The sequence below is a fragment of the Salmo salar genome, chromosome ssa03 (genome assembly GCF_905237065.1).
Source record: "Salmo salar chromosome ssa03, Ssal_v3.1, whole genome shotgun sequence".
Lineage (NCBI taxonomy): Eukaryota > Metazoa > Chordata > Actinopteri > Salmoniformes > Salmonidae > Salmo > Salmo salar.
The window spans coordinates 3,910,945-3,932,533 of NC_059444.1; the positions used below are offsets into that span (position 1 = coordinate 3,910,945).

A 21,589-nucleotide genomic window follows, 5' to 3' on the forward strand; every position below is an offset into this window, starting at 1 on the left:
TCATAATAAATAAGACGAGATGGACAGGAGAGGACCTGATCCTAGATCATAATAAATAAGACTAGATGGACGGGGGAGGACCTGATCCTAGATCATAATAAATAAGACTAGATGGACAGGAGAGGACCTGATCCTAGATCATAATAAATAAGACTAGATGGACGGGGGGGGACCTGATCCTAGATCATAATAAATTAGACTAGATGGACAGGAGAGGACCTGATCCTAGATCATAATAAATAAGACTAGATGGACGGGGGAGGACCTGATCCTAGATAATAAGACTAGATGGACGGGGGAGGACCTGATCCTAGATCATAATAAATAAGACTAGATGGATGGGGGAGGACCTGATCCTAGATCATAATAAATAAGACGAGATGGACAGGAGAGGACCTGATCCTAGATCATAATAAATAAGACTAGATGGACGGGGGAGGACCTGATCCTAGATCATAATAAATTAGACTAGATGGACGGGGGGGACCTGATCCTAGATAATAATAAATAAGACTAGATGGACAGGGGGGGAGGACCTGATCCTAGATCATAATAAATAAGACTAGATGGACGGGGGAGGACCTGATCCTAGATCATAATAAGACTAAATAGACGGGGGAGGACCTGATCCTAGATCATAATAAGACTAGATGGACAGGGGAGGACCTGATCCCAGATCATAATAAATAAGACTAGATGGACAGGGGAGGACCTGATCCTAGATCATAATAAATAAGACTAGATGGATGGGGGAGGACCTGATCCTAGATCATAATAAATAAGACTAGATGGACAGGAGAGGACCTGATCCTAGATCATAATAAATAAGACTAGATGGATGGGGGAGGACCTGATCCTAGATCATAATAAATAAGACTAGATGGATGGGGGAGGACCTGATCCTAGATCATAATAAATAAGACTAGATGGATGGGGGAGGACCTGATCCTAGATCATAATAAATAAGACTAGATGGACGGGGGAGGACCTGATCCTAGATAATAAGACTAGATGGACGGGGGAGGACCTGATCCTAGATCATAATAAATAAGACTAGATGGATGGGGGAGGACCTGATCCTAGATCATAATAAATAAGACTAGATGGACGGGGGAGGACCTGATCCTAGATCATAATAAATAAGACTAGATGGACGGGGGAGGACCTGATCCTAGATCATAATAAATAAGACTAGATGGACGGGGGAGGACCTGATCCTAGATCATAATAAATATGACTAGATGGACGGGGGAGGACCTGATCCTAGATCATAATAAATAAGACTAGATGGACGGGGGGGACCTGATCCTAGATCATAATAAATAAGACTAGATGGACGGGGGGGACCTGATCCTAGATCAACATTCCTACTCTTGATGATACATACAGAGACTGTTGATACCTGGGTTTTCAAACCTCTCCTCGAGGACCTCCAGCCGTTCCATGTGTTTGATCTATTCCAGAGTGAGCACACCTTATTCAACACGTCAATCAAATCATAAAGCCCGTGACTAGGGTAATCATTATTACCCGTGACTAGGGTAATCAGCTAGGGTAATCATTATTACCCGTGACTAGGGTAATCATTATTGCCCGTGACTAGGGTAATCAGCTAGGGTAATCATTATTACCCGTGACTAGGGTAATCAGCTAGGGTAATCATTATTACCCGTGACTAGGGTAATCAGCTAGGGTAATCATTATTACCCGTGACTAGGGTAATCAACTGGCTTGTTGCATAGGGCTCCAGGTCTCTGCTCATAGAGAGCATTACTGTTAGTATCCACAGGGGGGCGCCAATGTCCCGGCCTGCCAGCCGATCAAATAGCCAGTCAGTCAGTCAGTCCTCCAGCTAGTCGGCAGTCAGTCGCCCAGTGTTATATGATGTAGTTGTGACCTCTCTCTCTCAGTATGTTTGATGTAGGGTTGACCTCTCTCTCTCTCTCCTCTCTCAGTATGTTTGATGTAGGGTTGACCTCTCTCTCTCTCTCCTCTCTCAGTATGTTTGATGTAGGGTTGACCTCTCTCTCTCTCCTCTCTCAGTATGTTTGATGTAGGGTTGACCTCTCTCTCTCTCCTCTCTCAGTATGTTTGATGTAGGGTTGACCTCTCTCTCTCTCTCTCCTCTCTCAGTATGTTTGATGTAGGGTTGACCTCTCTCTCTCTCTCCTCTCTCAGTATGTTTGATGTAGGGTTGACCTCTCTCTCTCTCCTCTCTCAGTATGTTTGATGTAGGGTTGACCTCTCTCTCTCTCTCTCTCTCCTCTCTCAGTATGTTTGATGTAGGGTTGACCTCTCTCTCTCTCCTCTCTCAGTATGTTTGATGTAGTTGTGATCTCTCTCTCTCTCCTTTCTCAGTATGTTTGATGTAGGGTTGACCTCTCTCTCTCTCTCTCCTCTCTCAGTATGTTTGATGTAGGGTTGACCTCTCTCTCTCTCTCCTCTCTCAGTATGTTTGATGTAGTTGTGATCTCTCTCTCTCTCCTCTCTCAGTATGTTTGATGTAGGGTTGACCTCTCTCTCTCTCCTCTCTCAGTATGTTTGATGTAGGGTTGACCTCTCTCTCTCTCCTCTCTCAGTATGTTTGATGTAGGGTTGACCTCTCTCTCTCTCTCCTCTCTCAGTATGTTTGATGTAGGGTTGACCTCTCTCTCTCTCCTCTCTCAGTATGTTTGATGTAGGGTTGACCTCTCTCTCTCTCTCTCCTCTCTCAGTATGTTTGATGTAGGGTTGACCTCTCTCTCTCTCTCTCCTCTCTCAGTATGTTTGATGTAGGGTTGACCTCTCTCTCTCTCTCTCCTCTCTCAGTATGTTTGATGTAGGGTTGACCTCTCTCTCTCTCTCTCCTCTCTCAGTATGTTTGATGTAGGGTTGACCTCTCTCTCTCTCTCCTCTCTCAGTATGTTTGATGTAGGGTTGACCTCTCTCTCTCTCCTCTCTCAGTATGTTTGATGTAGGGTTGAACTCTCTCTCTCTCTCTCCTCTCTCAGTATGTTTGATGTAGGGTTGACCTCTCTCTCTCTCCTCTCTCAGTATGTTTGATGTAGGGTTGACCTCTCTCTCTCTCTCTCCTCTCTCAGTATGTTTGATGTAGGGTTGACCTCTCTCTCTCTCTCTCCTCTCTCAGTATGTTTGATGTAGTTGTGATCTCTCTCTCTCTCCTCTCTCAGTATGTTTGATGTAGGGTTGACCTCTCTCTCTCTCTCCTCTCTCAGTATGTTTGATGTAGGGTTGACCTCTCTCTCTCTCTCTCCTCTCTCAGTATGTTTGATGTAGGGTTGACCTCTCTCTCTCTCTCCTCTCTCAGTATGTTTGATGTAGGGTTGACCTCTCTCTCTCTCCTCTCTCAGTATGTTTGATGTAGGGTTGACCTCTCTCTCTCTCCTCTCTCAGTATGTTTGATGTAGGGTTGACCTCTCTCTCTCTCTCCTCTCTCAGTATGTTTGATGTAGGGTTGACCTCTCTCTCTCTCTCTCCTCTCTCAGTATGTTTGATGTAGGGTTGACCTCTCTCTCCTCTCCCAGTATGTTTGATGTAGGGTTGACCTCTCTCTCTCTCTCCTCTCTCAGTATGTTTGATGTAGGGTTGACCTCTCTCTCTCTCCTCTCTCAGTATGTTTGATGTAGGGTTGACCTCTCTCTCTCTCTCCTCTCTCAGTATGTTTGATGTAGGGTTGACCTCTCTCTCTCTCCTCTCTCAGTATGTTTGATGTAGGGTTGACCTCTCTCTCTCTCCTCTCTCAGTATGTTTGATGTAGGGTTGACCTCTCTCTCTCTCTCTCCTCTCTCAGTATGTTTGATGTAGGGTTGACCTCTCTCTCTCTCTCTCCTCTCTCAGTATGTTTGATGTAGTTGTGATCTCTCTCTCTCTCCTCTCTCAGTATGTTTGATGTAGGGTTGACCTCTCTCTCTCTCTCCTCTCTCAGTATGTTTGATGTAGGGTTGACCTCTCTCTCTCTCTCTCCTCTCTCAGTATGTTTGATGTAGGGTTGACCTCTCTCTCTCTCTCCTCTCTCAGTATGTTTGATGTAGGGTTGACCTCTCTCTCTCTCCTCTCTCAGTATGTTTGATGTAGGGTTGACCTCTCTCTCTCTCCCAGTATGTTTGATGTAGGGTTGACCTCTCTCTCTCTCTCTCCTCTCTCAGTATGTTTGATGTAGGGTTGACCTCTCTCTCTCTCTCTCCTCTCTCAGTATGTTTGATGTAGGGTTGACCTCTCTCTCCTCTCTCAGTATGTTTGATGTAGGGTTGACCTCTCTCTCCTCTCTCAGTATGTTTGATGTAGGTGGCCAGAGAGATGAGAGGAGAAAATGGATCCAATGCTTCAATGGTGAGTTGGATATTTTCTCTCTAACTAGAAAAGTGACCTGATCAGACAGTTGGTGTGTGATCTTCTAACCTCCCTCTCTGTTACCAGTAGGTCAACAATGTCAAAATAGTTTCAATAAATGTTAAAATCATACTTTGCTTCATCAGCAAACAAAAAAAAAAGGTTGAGACGTCATGTACTCATTTTTACATTTTTGTCATTTAGCAGACGCTCTTATCCAGAGCGACTTACAGTAGTGAATGCATAATTTTTTTTCTCCGTACTGGTCCCCCGTGGGAATCGAACCCACAACACTGGCGTTGCAAACACCATGCTCTACCAACTGAGCCACACGGGAGACCGTGTACTCAGGGGCTTAGGAACCTGAAATGGATCAACTAATGTGACAAGCGCAGCTGAGAGAACTCAGACAGGGCAGCTACCTGTATAGGTTCCCATTGAAGCTCCAAACAGTATGTGACTGGCCATATTGCCTGCCCTGCCTGCTGAGCAGTAGCCTTATCTCTCTCTCTCTCTCTCTCTCTCTCTCTGTCTCTCTGTCTCTCTCCTCTCTTTCTCTCCTCTCTCCTCTCTCTCTCCTCTCTCTCTCTCTCTCTCTCCTCTCTCTGTCTCTCTCTCTCCTCTCTCTCCTCTCTCTGTCTCTCTCTCCTCTCTCTGTCTCTCTCTCTCTCTCCTCTCTCTCCTCTCTCTCTCTCTCTCTCTCTCCTCTCTGTCTCTCTCTCACTCTCTCTCTCTTCTCTTCTCCTCCACCTCCTCCTCCTCCTCTAGAAGTGACTGCTATCATCTAATCTCTCCTCTCCTCTCGTCCTCTGTGTAGATGTGACTGCTATCATCTTTGTGGTTGCCAGCAGCAGCTACAACATGGTCATAAGGGAGGACAACAACACCAACAGGCTACGGGAAGCCCTGGATCTCTTCCGCAGTATCTGGAATAACAGGTCTGTTTTTGTCGTAGAACAACAACTCACTACAGCGAACATTCCCCATTTAAGCCACCATTTTTGTGATTGGGGTGGACCTGACCAATGGTCATATTAAGTGTAGAAAGAGGAAGTTTTGGACTCTGAGATTTTCCACCTTCTGATTTAACAGTAAGAACAAAACTTTAACCATGCAGAATGATTTAGAATCTACAGAATAACAGAACTAGACTGTTGATTTTGCCCGTAAGTCTAACACAGTTAAATCTTTAGGCTCGAGTTATAATACAGTGGCTTGCTAAAGTATTCACCCCCCCCGCTTGGCATTTTTCCTATTTTGTTGCCTTACAACCTGGAATTAAAATTAATGTTGGGGGGGGGGGGGGGTTGTATCATTTGATTTACACAACATGCCTAACCACTTTGAAGATGCTAAATATTTTTTCTTGTGAAACAAACAAGAAATAAGACCAAAAAAAATAAAAAATTGAGATCTTGAGCGTGCATAATTATTCACCCCCCCAGCTCCTTCAGGGTTATCTTTGGTCTCTTTGTTGCCTCTCTGATTAATGCCCTCCTTGCCTGGTCCGTGAGTTTTGCTGGGCGGCCCTCTCTTGGCAGGTTTGTTGTGGTGCCATATTCTTTCCATTTTTTAATAATGGATTTAATGGTGCTCCGAGCGATGTTCAAAGTTTCTAATATGTTTTTAATAATAAAACCCTGATCTGTACTTCTCCACAACTTTGTCCCTGGCCTGTTTGGAGAGCTCATTGGTCTTCATAGTGCTGCTTGCTTGGTGGTGCTCCTTGGTCTTAGTGGTGTTGCAGACTCTGGGGTCTTTCAGAACAGGTGTATATATACTGAGATCATGTGACAGATCATGTGACACTTAGATTGCACACAGGTGGACTTTATTTAACTAATTATGTGACTTCTGAAGGTAATTGGTTGCACCAGATCTTATTTAGGGGCTTCATAGTAAAGGGGGTGAATACATATGTACCCACCACTTTTCATAATTTTTTAAAAAAAATTGTAAAATCATTTCACTTCACCAATTTGGACTATTTTGTGTTTGTCCATTACATGAAATCCAAATAAAAATCAATTTAAAATTACAGGTTATAATGCAACAAAATAGGAAAAAAACACCAAAGGGGGGATGAATACGTTTGCAAAGTACTATATATAGTAATATATGGTGTTTATCAGACACTTTCATCCAAGGTGACTCCGTTATACATGCGGTTGTCACGTATGGATGGTTCCAGGAATTAAAGCCACTATCCTGGCGTTGTGGGTGCCGTGATCCACCATACTGTATTCTGATGCCGTTTTGCGTGTTTTATTTCCAGGTGGTTACGCACCATATCGGTTATACTGTTTCTGAACAAGCAGGACATGTTGGCTGAGAAAGTATTAGCTGGAAAATCCAAAATTGAAGACTACTTCCCTGAATATGCTCGCTACACCATACCAAATGAAGGTAGGCAGCTCATCACCCCACACCACACCATCCCACACCACACCATCCCACACTGCAGTACTACACCATACCAAATGAAGGTAGGCAGCTCACCAACCCACACCACACCATCCCACACTACAGTACTACTCCATATCAAATGCAGGTAGGCAGCTCACCACACCACACCATCCCACACCACACCATCCCACACTACAGTACTACTCCATATCAAATGCAGGTAGGCAGCTCACTACCCCACACCACACCATCCCACACCACACCATCCCACACTACAGTACTACACCATACCAAATGAAGGTAGGCGGCTCACCACACCACACCATCCCACACTACAGTACTACACCATACCAGATAAAGGTAGGCAGCCTACTGCAGTACTACACCATACCAAATGAAGGTAGGCAGGCTATAGTACTACACCATACCAGATAAAGGTATGCACTGCACTGCACATAGAGTGCTGGTGAAACCAGGAGAAACTGCTGGTGAAATTAATGAAGTGTTCTTCAAGACCCCCAGTACCACACAAAGCAGACACCCTTCACAACATCTCAGTGTGCTACTGATCCCTGTGTTCCTATCGAAACTGAACATTGTTACTGTAATACTGTCGCTCTTTAGGCAGTTGAAACTGTACTGTTTCTGTCTGTCTCTGTTTTACAGCAACTCTGTCTCTGTTTTACAGCAACTCTGTCTCTGTTCTACAGCAACTCTGTCTGTTTTACAGCAACTCTGTCTCTGTTTTACAGCAACTCTGTCTCTGTTTTACAGCAATTCTGTCTCTGTTTTACAGCAACTCTGTCTCTGTTCTACAGCAACTCTGTCTCTGTTTTACAGCAACTCTGTCTCTGTTTTACAGCAACTCTGTCTCTGTTTTACAGCAACTCTGTCTCTGTTTTACAGCAACTCTGTCTCTGTTCTACAGCAACTCTGTCTGTTTTACAGCAACTCTGTCTCTGTTTTACAGCAACTCTGTCTCTGTTCTACAGCAACTCTGTCTCTGTTTTACAGCAACTCTGTCTCTGTTTTACAGCAACTCTGTCTCTGTTTTACAGCAACTCTGTCTCGGTTTTACAGCAACTCTGTCTCTGTTTTACAGCAACTCTGTCTCTGTTCTACAGCAACTCTGTCTCTGTTCTACAGCAACTCTGTCTCTGTTCTACAGCAACTCTGTCTCTGTTCTACAGCAACTCTGTCTCGGTTTTACAGCAACTCTGTCTCTGTTTTACAGCAACTCTGTCTCTGTTTTACAGCAACTCTGTCTCTGTTTTACAGCAACTCTGTCTGTTTTACAGCAACTCTGTCTCTGTTTTACAGCAACTCTGTCTCTGTTTTACAGCAACTCTGTCTCTGTTTTACAGCAACTCTGTCTCTGTTTTACAGCAACTCTGTCTCGGTTTTACAGCAACTCTGTCTCGGTTTTACAGCAACTCTGTCTCGGTTTTACAGCAACTCTGTCTCGGTTTTACAGCAACTCTGTCTCGGTTTTACAGCAACTCTGTCTCTGTTCTACAGCAACTCTGTCTCTGTTTTACAGCAACTCTGTCTCTGTTTTACAGCGACTCTGTCTTTGTTTTACAGCGACTCCTGAACCTGGTGAAGACCCAAAAGTAACAAGAGCTAAGTTTTTCATCCGAGACGAGTTCCTGGTAAATATTCAATATCACTATTGAAATGTCTGTTTTAAAGCTACAGTCTGGGATTTGAATAACCACAATATGGCTACCAGTTTTATTCAAACTGTCCTAACATTGATGTAACAATACACAGACTTTAGCTTTTTTAAATAGCTGTTTTTAATACTTGGACTCTTGTGGATAACCCTAATCTAACTTGCTCGTCCTCAGAGGATCAGCACAGCCAGCGGAGATGGTAGACACTACTGCTACCCACACTTCACCTGTGCTGTGGACACAGAGAACATCAGGAGGGTCTTCAACGACTGTCGAGATATCATTCAGAGGATGCATCTGAGGCAGTACGAACTCTTGTGAAGGGATGGACACAGACACACACACACACACACACACACACACACACACACACACACACACACACACACACAGTACAGACACAAACACACACACACACACAGTACAGACACAAACACACACACACACACACACACACACACACACACAGTACAGACACAAACACACACACACACACACACACACACACACACACACGTACAGACACACACACACACACACACACACAGTACAGACACACACACACACACACACAGTACAGACACACACACACACACACACAGTACAGACACAGACACACACACACACAGTACAGACACAGACGCACGCACGCACGCACGCACGCACGCACGCACACACACACACACACACAGTACACACACACACACACACACACACACACACACACACACACACACACACACACACACACACACACACACACACACACCACAGTACAGCTCCATCAAGCCTTCTGGGATTTTATTCATCCATTCTGCATCCTCAACCCCAAAACTGACCTGATCCTGTCCCAGTATCCCTGTTCTATGAAGTACTACTGAAGTCTGGCATCAGAGTTTTCCTCTTTTTTTGAAAAATGTGTTCTTTTGTTGGAGACTGTTTCATCCCTTCCTTTTCACTGATAGGAAGGAAGGAAGGAAGGAAGGAAGGAAGGAAGGAAGGAAGGATGGATGGATGGATGGAAGGAAGGATGGATGGAAGGAAGGAAGGATGGAAGGAAGGAAGGAAGGAAGGAAGGAAGAATGGAAGGGAAACAAATAACTTTTTGGGTGTTTTTCTTTTTCTCTCTTGAATGCCTTGATTTGATTTGATTTGTAACATTCCACTAAGCCTGAGGCTAACTCCTCCTCCTTCTCACATTCTGTTCTGTCATTGGACCTGGACTGGACTGGACTGGACCGGGTAGCTGTTTGGACGCAATGTGAGAAGAGACCCCTACAGGACCTCAGTTTAGAGGTAGTGTAGGTGTGTCTGTTTTGAGAAGAGACCCCCAACAGGACCTCAGTTTAGAGGCAGGTGTCATCTGCAAGTTGGAGCTGGCATCACCTCCCCCCCCAATCAGAGCGAGCCTTCTCCTCTCCTCTCCTCTCTGACATGACAGACAACTTTGATGATGATAGAGAGGGAGGAGGACGAGACAGACGATGAAGACAAAGAGAGAATGCACTTTTGTATCAGGTTGCTTAATACCTTATTTTTCTGAGGAAGTATAAAAACACAATGTAGCATCAACATATTTATAACTCTGTTATACACTGTATAGTGTTTTGAGTTGCAGGTGGACTAAAGGATTGGATGGGATGGAGAGACTCTGGCCTCCTGTTGTGTGAGGCCTTGAAGGACTGATACAGAATGGTGGAAGAGAGAGAAAGGAGAGAGAGGGGGGGGGGGGGGGACAAGTGTGAGCCAGAAAGGAACAGAATGAAGGACTTAATGAAGAAAGGAAAGGGGACTGAACTCTGCACCTCTGTCGCTGCTTTCTGCCTCGCGATGACCTCACCCTTAAAGGAACAACTAACACACTGACTAAACTGTCAACAACAACCATCCTTTCTAGAGTTGAAGTGGGAAGTTTACGTACACCTTAGCCAAACACATTTAAACTCAGTTTTTCACAATTCCTGACATTTAATCCTAGTAAAAATTCCCCTGTCTTAGGTCAGTTAGGATCACCACTTTATTTTAAGAATGTGAAATGTCAGAATAATAGTAGAGAGAATGATTTATTTCAGCTTTTATTTCTTTCATCACATTCCAAGTGGGTCAGAAGTTTACATACACTCAATTAGTATTTGGTAGCATTGCCTTTAAATTGTGTAACTTGGGTCAAACGTTTCGGGTAGCCTTCCACAAGCTTCCCACAATAAGTTGGGTGAATTTTGGCCCATTCCTCCTGACAGAGCTGGTGTAACTGAGTCAGGTTTGTAGGCCTCCTTGCTTGCACTCACTTGTTCAGTTCTGCCCACAATATTTCTATAGGATTGAGGTCAGGGCTTTGTGATGGCCACTCCAATACCTTGACTTTGTTGTCCTTAAGCCATTTTGCCACAACTTTGGAAGTATGCTTGGGGTCATTGTCCATTTGAAAGACCCATTTGCGACCAAGCTTTAACTTCCTGACTGATATCTTGAGATGTTGCTTCAATATTTCCACATAATTTTCCCCTCTCATGATGCCATCTATTTTGTGAAGTGCACCAGTCCCTCCTGCAGCAATGCACCCCCACAACATGATGCTGCCACCCCTATGCTTCACGGTTGGGATGGTGTTCTTCGGCTTGCAAGCCTCCCCCTTTTTCCTCCAAACATAACGATGGTCATTATGGCCAAACAGTTATATTTTTGTTTCATCAGACCAGAGGACATTTCTCCAAAAAGTACGATCTTTGTCCCCAATGTGCAGTTGCAAACCGTAATCTGGCTTTTTTTTATGGTGGTTTTGGAACAGTGGCTTCTTCCTTGCTGAGCGGCCTTTCAGGTTACAGTGGGGGGGGGAAGTATTTGATCCCCTGCTGATTTTGTACGTTTGCCCACTTACAAAGAAATGATCAGTCTATAATTTTAATAGTAGGTTTATTTGAACAGTGAAACAGAATATCAACAAAAAAATCCAGAAAAACGCATGTCAAAAATGTTATAAAATGATTTGCATTTTAATGAGGGAAATAAGTATTTGACCCCTCTGCAAAACATGACTTAGTACTTGGTGGCAAAACCCTTGTTGGCAATCACAGAGCTCAGATGTTTCTTGTAGTTGGCCACCAGGTTTGCACACATCTCAGGAGGGATTTTGTCCCACTCCTCTTTGCAGATCTTCTCCAAGTCATTAAGGTTTCGAGGCTGACGTTTGGCAACTCGAACCTTCAGCTCCCTCCACAGATTGTCTATGGGATTAAGGTCTGGAGACTGGCTAGGCCACTCCAGGACCTTAATGTGCTTCTTCTTGAGCCACTCCTTTGTTGCCTTGGCCGTATGTTTTGGGTCATTGTCATGCTGGAATACCCATCCACGACCCATTTTCAATGCCCTGGCTGAGGGAAGGAGGTTCTCACCCAAGATTTGACGGTACATGGCCCCATCCATCGTCTCTTTGATGCAGTGAAGTTGTCCTGTCCCCTTAGCAGAAAAACACCCCCAAAGCATAATGTTTCCACCTCCATGTTTGACGGTGGTGATGGTGTTCTTGGGGTCATAGGCAGCATTCCTCCTCCTCCAAACACGGCGAGTTGAGTTGATGTCAAAGAGCTCCATTTTGGTCTCATCTGACCACAACACTTTCACCAGTTGTCCTATGAATCATTCAGATGTTCATTGGCAAACTTCAGACGGGCATGTATATGTATTCTTGAGCAGGGGGACCTTGCGGGCGCTGCAGGATTTCAGTCCTTCACGGCGTAGTGTGTTACCAATTGTTTTCTTGGTGACCCTGGTCCCAGCTGCCTTGAAATCATTGACAAGATCCTCCTGTGTAGTTCTGGGCTGATTCCTCACCGTTCTCATGATCATTGCAACTCCACGAGGTGAGATCTTGCATGTAGCCCCAGGCCGAGGGATATTGACAGTTCTTTGTGTTTCTTCCATTTGCGAATAATCGCACCAAATGTTGTCACCTTCTCACCAAGCTGCTTGGTGATGGTCTTGTAGCCCATTCCAGCCTTGTGTAGGTCTATAATCTTGTCCCTGACATCCTTGGAGAGCTCTTTGGTCTTGGCCATGGTGGAGAGTTTGGAATCTGATTGATTGATTGCTTCTGTGGACAGGTGTCTTTTATACAGGTAACAAGCTGAGATTAGGAGCACTCCCTTTAAGAGTGTGCTCCTAATCTCAGCTCGTTACCTGTATAAAAGACACCTGGGAGCCAGAAATCGTTCTGATTGAGAGGGGGTCAAATACTTATTTCCCTCATTAAAATGCAAATCAATTTATAACATTTTTGACATGCGTTTTTCTGGATATTTTTGTTGTTATTCTGTCTCTCACTGTTCAAATAAACCTACCATTAAAATTATAGACTGATCATTTCTTTATCAGTGGGCAAACGTACAAAATCAGCAGGGGATCAAATACTTTTCCCCCCCACTGTATGTTGATATAGGACTCGTTGGGATTGATATGCGCTTTTCACACCAAAGTACGTTCATCTCTAGGAGACAGAATGCGTCTCCTTCCTGAGCGGTATGACGGCTGCATGGTCCCATGGTGTTTATACTTGCATACTATTGTTTGTGCAGATGAACGTGATACCTTCAGGCGTTTGGAAATTGCTCCCAAGGATGAACCAGACTGGGGCGGCAGGGTAGCCTAGTGGTTAGAGTGTTGGACTTGTAACCGAAAGGTTGCAAGTTCGAATCCCCGAGCTGAAAAGGTACAAATCTGTCGTTCTGCCCCCTGAACAAGGAACACTGTTCCTAGGCTGTCATTGAAAATAAGAATTTGTTCTTAACTGACTTGCCTAGTTAAATAAAGGTAAAACATTTTTTTTAAAGACTTGTGGAGGTCTACAATTTGTTTTGAGGTCTTGGCTGATTTCTTTTGATTTTCCCATGATGTCAAGCAAAGAGGCACTGAGTTTGAAGATAGGCCTTGAAATACATCCACAGGTACACCTCCAATTGACTCAAAAGATTTCAATTAGCCTATCAGAAGCTTCTAAAGCCATGACATCATTTTCTGGAATTTTCCAAGCTGTTTAAAGGCACAGTCAACTTAGTGTATGTAAACTTCTGACCCACTGGAATTGTGATGCAGTGAATTATAAGTGAAATAATCTGTCTGTAAACAATTGTTAAAAAAATTACTTGTGTCATGCACAAAGTAGATGTCTTAAACGACTTGCCAAAACTATGATTTGTTAACAAGAAATGTGTGGAGTGGTTTTAAAAACAAGTTTTTAATGACTCCAACCTAAGTGTATGTAAACTTCCGACTTCAACTGTATTTTCTATGACAGAGGAGGGGGTCATCTATGACGGGGGATGATGGGGGACACTTCTTCTATGACAGAGGGGGGGGGGGGAGGGTCAAGAGAGAAAATGTAGTCATTATTGTTTGTTTCTTAAAAATACTTGTACTGAACTGAACAAGGCTTCTTGATTTATCCTGTACAGATTGTAAAATGTAATATTATTTTGTACAACTACTTTATTGAAAGAAAAACAAATCTACTTGTAGATCTTTGTGCCTTGATTATGGCTATAATATATAATTATACCTGTACATTTGAGCTGGGATGTAAGTATGTTTTCTGACCCTTTGACCTGCGCTCTACACCTTGATGTCAACAACCCCTCTCTCTCTCTCTTACAACACACGCAGCGGTGACAGAGCAGAGTGATGACGTGACTCTCTGACTGCGGTGTTTTAGAGACTCCACTTTCTCTTTTACAGGGTTTTCCGCTTTATAATAAGAATAGAAGGAAATGCTGTTTAGTAAAAACAAACAAAAACAATAGGGATACAAATCCTAATACCTGTATACATTATGCAAATGAACCACTGACCTGCGACGATGAAGATGAGATGTTGCAGCGAATGAACGCCATGGCCGCGTCACAGATCACAGCCTAATCCCTATATAGTGCACTACTTTTGACCAGGGCCCATAGGACTCTAAAGTAGTGCCCTATATGGGAAATAGGCTGCCATATGGGACTCAAACCATGCACCCCCCCCACACACACACAGTTTTTCTCCTTTTTTAAAAATGTTTTAATTTCACAGCTTTTAAAGAGAGTTAAAAAAAATAACATTGGCAATTCATTGAAAGTGTCCAACATTGCAACCTGGTGTTGTTTTTTTGAATAGGATCCAACTCTTTTTCAATATGATGAAGTATGTAGTATGTAGTATGTTTGAGAATCTGTACGTGTATCATGTCTGTGAGTGCGCGTGTGAGGAAGATAGACTCACAGAGTCACATTGTGTGTGATGATGATGATGATGATGATGACGGAAGAGAGCGTGTGTATGTACCTAAGTTGTTACCTTTTATAAATGTATGTACATGTAAATTTATAGGTCTATATAAATATATATGTACAAAGTATACATGTTTAATGATGTGTGTCAGAGAGAGAGAGAATCTGTGTGTGTGTGTGTGTGTGTGTGTGTGTGTGTGTGTGTGTGTGTGTGTGTGTGTGTGTGTGTGTGTGTGTGTGTGTGTGTGTGTGTGTGTGTGTGTGTGTGTGTGTGTGTGTGTGTGTGTGTGAGAGTGTGAAAGAGTCAGAGAGGGACTGTGAGTCAGAGAGGGCCAGCGAGTCAGTGCGTGTCAGGGAGAGAGAGTGCGAGTCAGAGAGAGAGTGAGTGTGTGTGTGAGTGAGAGTGAGGAGAGAGACAGAGAGGAGAGAGACAGAGAGGAGAGAGTGTGAGAGAGACAGAGAGGAGAGAGTGTGAGAGAGACAGAGGAGAGAGAGGAGAGAGAGTGAGGAGAGAGACAGAGAGGAGAGAGAGTGAGGAGAGAGACAGAGAGGAGAGAGAGTGAGGAGAGAGTGTGAGAGAGACAGAGAGGAGAGAGAGTGAGGAGAGAGACAGAGGAGAGAGAGTGAGGAGAGAGAGTGGGGAGAGAGAGTGAGGAGAGAGACAGAGAGGAGAGAGACAGAGAGGAGAGAGAGTGAGGAGAGAGACAGAGAGGAGAGAGACAGAGAGGAGAGAGACAGAGAGGAGAGAGAGTGAGGAGAGAGACAGAGGAGAGAGAGTGTGAGGAGAGAGAGTGCGAGTCAGAGAGAGTGTGAGAGAGAGTGTGAGGAGAGAGACAGAGAGGAGAGAGAGTGAGGAGAGAGACAGAGAGGAGAGAGAGAGTGAGGAGAGAGTGTGAGAGAGACAGAGAGGAGAGAGAGAGAGACAGAGGAGAGAGACAGAGAGGAGAGAGAGTGGGTGTTATGCCTCACCGATGCAGTGCACCAAGAGGAAGGTGAGGTCAACAGCACACCAAGGGTTAACTAGGAAATGCCGTTTTTGCAAATAACTGGTTGAATCAACGTGGTTTCCACATAATTTCACCCCATGATGACGAGGATGCAACAACGACGACAACTCAACGAAATGTAAATCCAAATTACAGCTGTGCTAAGTGGGGACTGACTGGAGCTGTTGGTATGGTAACAACTACCTTCTAGGGCCCAGTTCACCTGATGCTGGGGACGATCGGTGACTATGTTTACTTTTTTTATTTAAATAAGGAAGAGTCTCTATAGTGTGTATAGTCTCTATAGTGTCTCTATAGTCTCTATAGTGTGTCTAGTCTCTATAGTGTGTCTAGTCTCTATAGTGTATATAGTCTCTATAGTCTCTATAGTGTGTCTAGTCTCTATATTGTGTCTAGTCTCTATAGTCTCTATAGTGTGTCTAGTCTCTATAGTGTGTCTAGTCTCTATAGTGTGTCTAGTCTCTATAGTGTCTCTATAGTCTCTATAGTGTGTCTAGTCTCTATAGTGTGTCTAGTCTCTATAGTGTCTCTATAGTGTCTCTATAGTGTATATAGTCTCTATAGTGTGTCTAGTCTCTATAGTGTCTCTATAGTCTCTATAGTGTCTCTATAGTGTCTCTATAGTCTCTATAGTGTCTCTATAGTGTCTCTATAGTCTCTATAGTGTCTCTATAGTGTCTATAGTGTATATAGTGTCTCTATAGTGTATATAGTGTCTCTATAGTGTCTCTATAGTCTCTATAGTGTCTTTATAGTGTATATAGTGTCTCTATAGTGTATATAGTGTCTCTATAGTGTATATAGTGTCTCTATAGTGTCTATAGTGTCTCTATAGTGTCTATATAGTGTATGTAGTGTTTCTATAGTGTCTCTATAGTGTCTCTATAGTGTCACTATAGTGTATATAGTGTCTATAGTGTCTCTATAGTGTATATAGTGTCTCTATAGTGTCTCTATAGTGTCTCTATAGTGTATATAGTGTCTCTAAAGTCTCTATAGTGTCTCTATAGTGTATATAGTGTCTCTATAGTGTCTCTATAGTGTATATAGTGTCTCTATAGTGTCTCTATAGTGTCTCTATAGTGTCTCTATAGTGTATATAGTGTCTCTGTAGTGTATATAGTGTCTCTATAGTGTATATAGTGTCTCTATAGTGTGTCTAGTCTCTATAGTGTCTATAGTGTCTCTATAGTGTATATAGTGTCTCTATAGTGTCTCTATAGTGTATATAGTGTGTCTATAGTGTCTCTATAGTGTATATATAGTGTCTCTATAGTGTATATAGTGTGTCTGTAGTGTCTCTATAGTGTATATAGTGTCTCTATAGTGTCTCTATAGTGTCTATAGTGTCTCTATAGTGTATATAGTGTGTCTATAGTGTATATAGTGTCTCTATAGTGTATATAGTGTCTCTATAGTGTCTCTATAGTGTGTCTATAGTGTCTCTATAGTGTCTCTATAGTGTATATAGTGTCTCTATAGTGTCTCTATAGTGTATATAGTGTCTCTATAGTGTATATAGTGTCTCTATAGTGTCTATAGTGTCTCTATAGTGTCTATAGTGTCTCTATAGTGTATATAGTGTCTCTATAGTGTATATAGTGTATATAGTGTCTCTATAGTGTCTATAGTGTCTCTATAGTGTCTATAGTGTCTCTGTAGTGTCTCTATAGTGTCTCTATAGTGTCTCTATAGTGTATATAGTGTCTCTATAGTGTATATAGTGTCTCTATAGTGTATATAGTGTCTATAGTGTATATAGTGTCTCTATAGTGTATATAGTGTCTCTATAGTGTATATAGTGTCTCTATAGTGTGCCTATAGTGTCTCTATAGTGTGCCTATAGTGTCTCTATAGTGTGTCTAGTCTCTAGTGTATATAGTGTCTCTATAGTGTCTCTATAGTGTCTCTATAGTGTCTCTATAGTGTGTCTAGTCTCTATAGTGTGTCTAGTCTCTATAGTGTCTCTATAGTGTGTCTAGTCTCTATAGTGTGTCTAGTCTCTATAGTGTGTCTATAGTGTCTCTATAGTGTGTCTAGTCTCTATAGTGTGTCTAGTCTCTATAGTGTGTCTACTCTCTATAGTGTCTCTATAATGTCTATAGTGTATATAGTGTCTCTATAGTGTCTCTATAGTGTATATAGTGTCTCTCTAGTGTATATAGTGTCTCTATATTGTATATAGTGTCTTTATAGTGTATATATTGTCTCTATAGTGTCTATAGTGTCTCTATAGTGTCTATATAGTGTATGTAGTGTTTCTATAGTGTCACTATAGTGTCTCTATAGTGTCACTATAGTGTATATAGTGTCTCTATAGTGTCTATAGTGTCTCTATAGTGTATATAGTGTCTCTATAGTGTCTCTATAGTGTCTCTATAGTGTATATAGTGTCTCTGTAGTGTATATAGTGTCTCTATAGTGTATATAGTGTCTCTATAGTGTGTCTAGTCTCTATAGTGTCTATAGTGTCTCTATAGTGTCACTATAGTGTATATAGTGTCTCTATAGTGTATATAGTGTCTCTATAGTGTATATAGTGTGTCTATAGTGTCTCTATAGTGTCTCTATAGTGTATATAGTGTCTCTATAGTGTATATAGTGTCTCTATAATGTCTATAGTGTCTCTATAGTGTCTCTATAGTGTCTCTATAGTGTCTCTCTAGTGTATATAGTGTCTCTATAGTGTATATAGTGTCTTTATAGTGTATATAGTGTCTCTATAGTGTCTATAGTGTCTATATAGTGTATGTAGTGTTTCTATAGTGTCACTATAGTGTCTCTATAGTGTCACTATAGTGTATATAGTGTCTCTATAGTGTCTCTATAGTGTCTATAGTGTTTCTATAGTGTATATAGTGTCTCTATAGTGTCTCTATAGTGTCTCTATAGTGTATATAGTGTCTCTATAGTCTCTAGTGTATATAGTGTCTCTATAGTGTCTCTATAGTGTATATAGTGTCTCTGTAATGTATATACTGTCTCTATAGTGTATATAGTGTCTCTATAGTGTGTCTAGTCTCTATAGTGTCTATAGTGTCTCTATAGTGTCACTATAGTGTATATAGTGTCTCTATAGTGTATATAGTGTCTCTATAGTGTATATAGTGTGTCTATAGTGTCTCTATAGTGTCTCTATAGTGTATATATAGTGTCTCTATAGTGTATATAGTGTGTCTGTAGTGTCTCTATAGTGTCTATAGTGTCTCTATAGTGTCTCTATAGTGTCTCTATAGTGTATATAGTGTGTCTATAGTGTATATAGTGTCTCTATAGTGTCTCTATAGTGTGTCTATAGTGTCTCTATAGTGTCTCTATAGTGTGTCTAGTCTCTAGTGTATATAGTGTCTCTATAGTGTCTCTATAGTGTCTCTATAGTGTGTCTAGTCTCTATAGTGTGTCTAGTCTCTATAGTGTCTCTATAGTGTGTCTAGTCTCTATAGTGTGTCTAGTCTCTATAGTGTGTCTAGTCTCTATAGTGTGTCTATAGTGTCTCTATAGTGTGTCTAGTCTCTATAGTGTGTCTAGTCTCTATAGTGTGTCTACTCTCTATAGTGTCTCTATAATGTCTATAGTGTATATAGTGTCTCTATAGTGTCTCTATAGTGTATATAGTGTCTCTCTAGTGTATATAGTGTCTCTATATTGTATATAGTGTCTTTATAGTGTATATATTGTCTCTATAGTGTCTATAGTGTCTCTATAGTGTCTATATAGTGTATGTAGTGTTTCTATAGTGTCACTATAGTGTCTCTATAGTGTCACTATAGTGTATATAGTGTCTCTATAGTGTCTATAGTGTCTCTATAGTGTATATAGTGTCTCTATAGTGTCTCTATAGTGTCTCTATAGTGTATATAGTGTCTCTGTAGTGTATATAGTGTCTCTATAGTGTATATAGTGTCTCTATAGTGTGTCTAGTCTCTATAGTGTCTATAGTGTCTCTATAGTGTCACTATAGTGTATATAGTGTCTCTATAGTGTATATAGTGTCTCTATAGTGTATATAGTGTCTCTATAGTGTCTCTATAGTGTCTCTATAGTGTATATAGTGTCTCTATAGTGTATATAGTGTCTCTATAATGTCTATAGTGTCTCTATAGTGTCTCTATAGTGTCTCTATAGTGTCTCTCTAGTGTATATAGTGTCTCTATAGTGTATATAGTGTCTTTATAGTGTATATAGTGTCTCTATAGTGTCTCTATAGTGTCTATATAGTGTATGTAGTGTTTCTATAGTGTCACTATAGTGTCTCTATAGTGTCACTATAGTGTATATAGTGTCTCTATAGTGTCTCTATAGTGTCTATAGTGTTTCTATAGTGTATATAGTGTCTCTATAGTGTCTCTATAGTGTCTCTATAGTGTATATAGTGTCTCTATAGTCTCTAGTGTATATAGTGTCTCTATAGTGTCTCTATAGTGTATATAGTGTCTCTGTAGTGTATATACTGTCTCTATAGTGTATATAGTGTCTCTATAGTGTGTCTAGTCTCTATAGTGTCTCTATAGTGTCACTATAGTGTATATAGTGTCTCTATAGTGTATATAGTGTCTCTATAGTGTATATAGTGTGTCTATAGTGTCTCTATAGTGTCTCTATAGTGTATATATAGTGTCTCTATAGTGTATATAGTGTGTCTGTAGTGTCTCTATAGTGTCTCTATAGTGTCTCTATAGTGTCTCTATAGTGTCTCTATAGTGTATATAGTGTGTCTATAGTGTATATAGTGTCTCTATAGTGTCTCTATAGTGTGTCTATAGTGTCTCTATAGTGTCTCTATAGTGTATATAGTATCTCTATAGTGTCTTTAGTGTCTCTATAGTGTCTCTATAGTGTCTCTATAGTGTATATAGTGTCTCTATAGTGTATATAGTGTCTCTATAGTGTATATAGTGTGTCTATAGTGTCTCTATAGTGTCTCTATAGTGTATATAGTGTCTCTATAGTGTATATAGTGTCTCTATAATGTCTATAGTGTATATAGTGTCTCTATAGTGTCTCTATAGTGTCTCTATAGTGTCTCTCTAGTGTATATAGTGTCTCTATAGTGTATATAGTGTCTTTATAGTGTATATAGTGTCTCTATAGTGTCTATAGTGTCTCTATAGTGTCTATATAGTGTATGTAGTGTTTCTATAGTGTCACTATAGTGTCTCTATAGTGTCACTATAGTGTATATAGTGTCTCTATAGTGTCTCTATAGTGTCTATAGTGTTTCTATAGTGTATATAGTGTCTCTATAGTGTCTCTATAGTGTCTCTATAGTGTATATAGTGTCTCTATAGTCTCTAGTGTATATAGTGTCTCTATAGTGTCTCTATAGTGTATATAGTGTCTCTGTAGTGTATATACTGTCTCTATAGTGTATATAGTGTCTCTATAGTGTGTCTAGTCTCTATAGTGTCTATAGTGTCTCTATAGTGTCACTATAGTGTATATAGTGTCTCTATAGTGTATATAGTGTCTCTATAGTGTATATAGTGTGTCTATAGTGTCTCTATAGTGTCTCTATAGTGTATATATAGTGTCTCTATAGTGTATATAGTGTGTCTGTAGTGTCTCTATAGTGTATATAGTGTCTCTATAGTGTCTCTATAGTGTCTATAGTGTCTCTATAGTGTCTCTATAGTGTATATAGTGTGTCTATAGTGTATATAGTGTCTCTATAGTGTATATAGTGTCTCTATAGTGTCTCTATAGTGTGTCTATAGTGTCTCTATAGTGTCTCTATAGTGTCTCTATAGTGTATATAGTATCTCTATAGTGTCTATAGTGTCTCTATAGTGTCTCTATAGTGTCTCTATAGTGTATATAGTGTCTCTATAGTGTATATAGTGTCTCTATAGTGTCTCTATAGTGTATATAGTGTCTCTATAGTGTATATAGTGTCTCTATAGTGTATATAGTGTCT

The 21,589-nt window shown here is 41.3% G+C and overlaps 1 protein-coding gene across 2 annotated transcripts in view; it reads left to right on the top strand.

The window, feature by feature from the left end:
- LOC106596458 (guanine nucleotide-binding protein G(olf) subunit alpha) overlaps positions 1 to 8,803 on the top strand; it is a 129,776-nt gene extending 120,973 nt beyond the window's left edge. For both annotated transcript variants that reach the window (XM_045714411.1, XM_045714412.1), the window contains exons 7-11: positions 4,271 to 4,329; positions 5,147 to 5,267; positions 6,605 to 6,735; positions 8,320 to 8,387; positions 8,586 to 8,803. In XM_045714411.1, the coding sequence (XP_045570367.1) occupies positions 4,271 to 4,329; positions 5,147 to 5,267; positions 6,605 to 6,735; positions 8,320 to 8,387; positions 8,586 to 8,732 (526 nt within the window). In that variant the 3' untranslated portion in view covers positions 8,733 to 8,803. The remainder of the gene's footprint in view (positions 1 to 4,270; positions 4,330 to 5,146; positions 5,268 to 6,604; positions 6,736 to 8,319; positions 8,388 to 8,585) is intronic.
- The last annotated feature ends 12,786 nt before the right edge of the window (positions 8,804 to 21,589 follow it).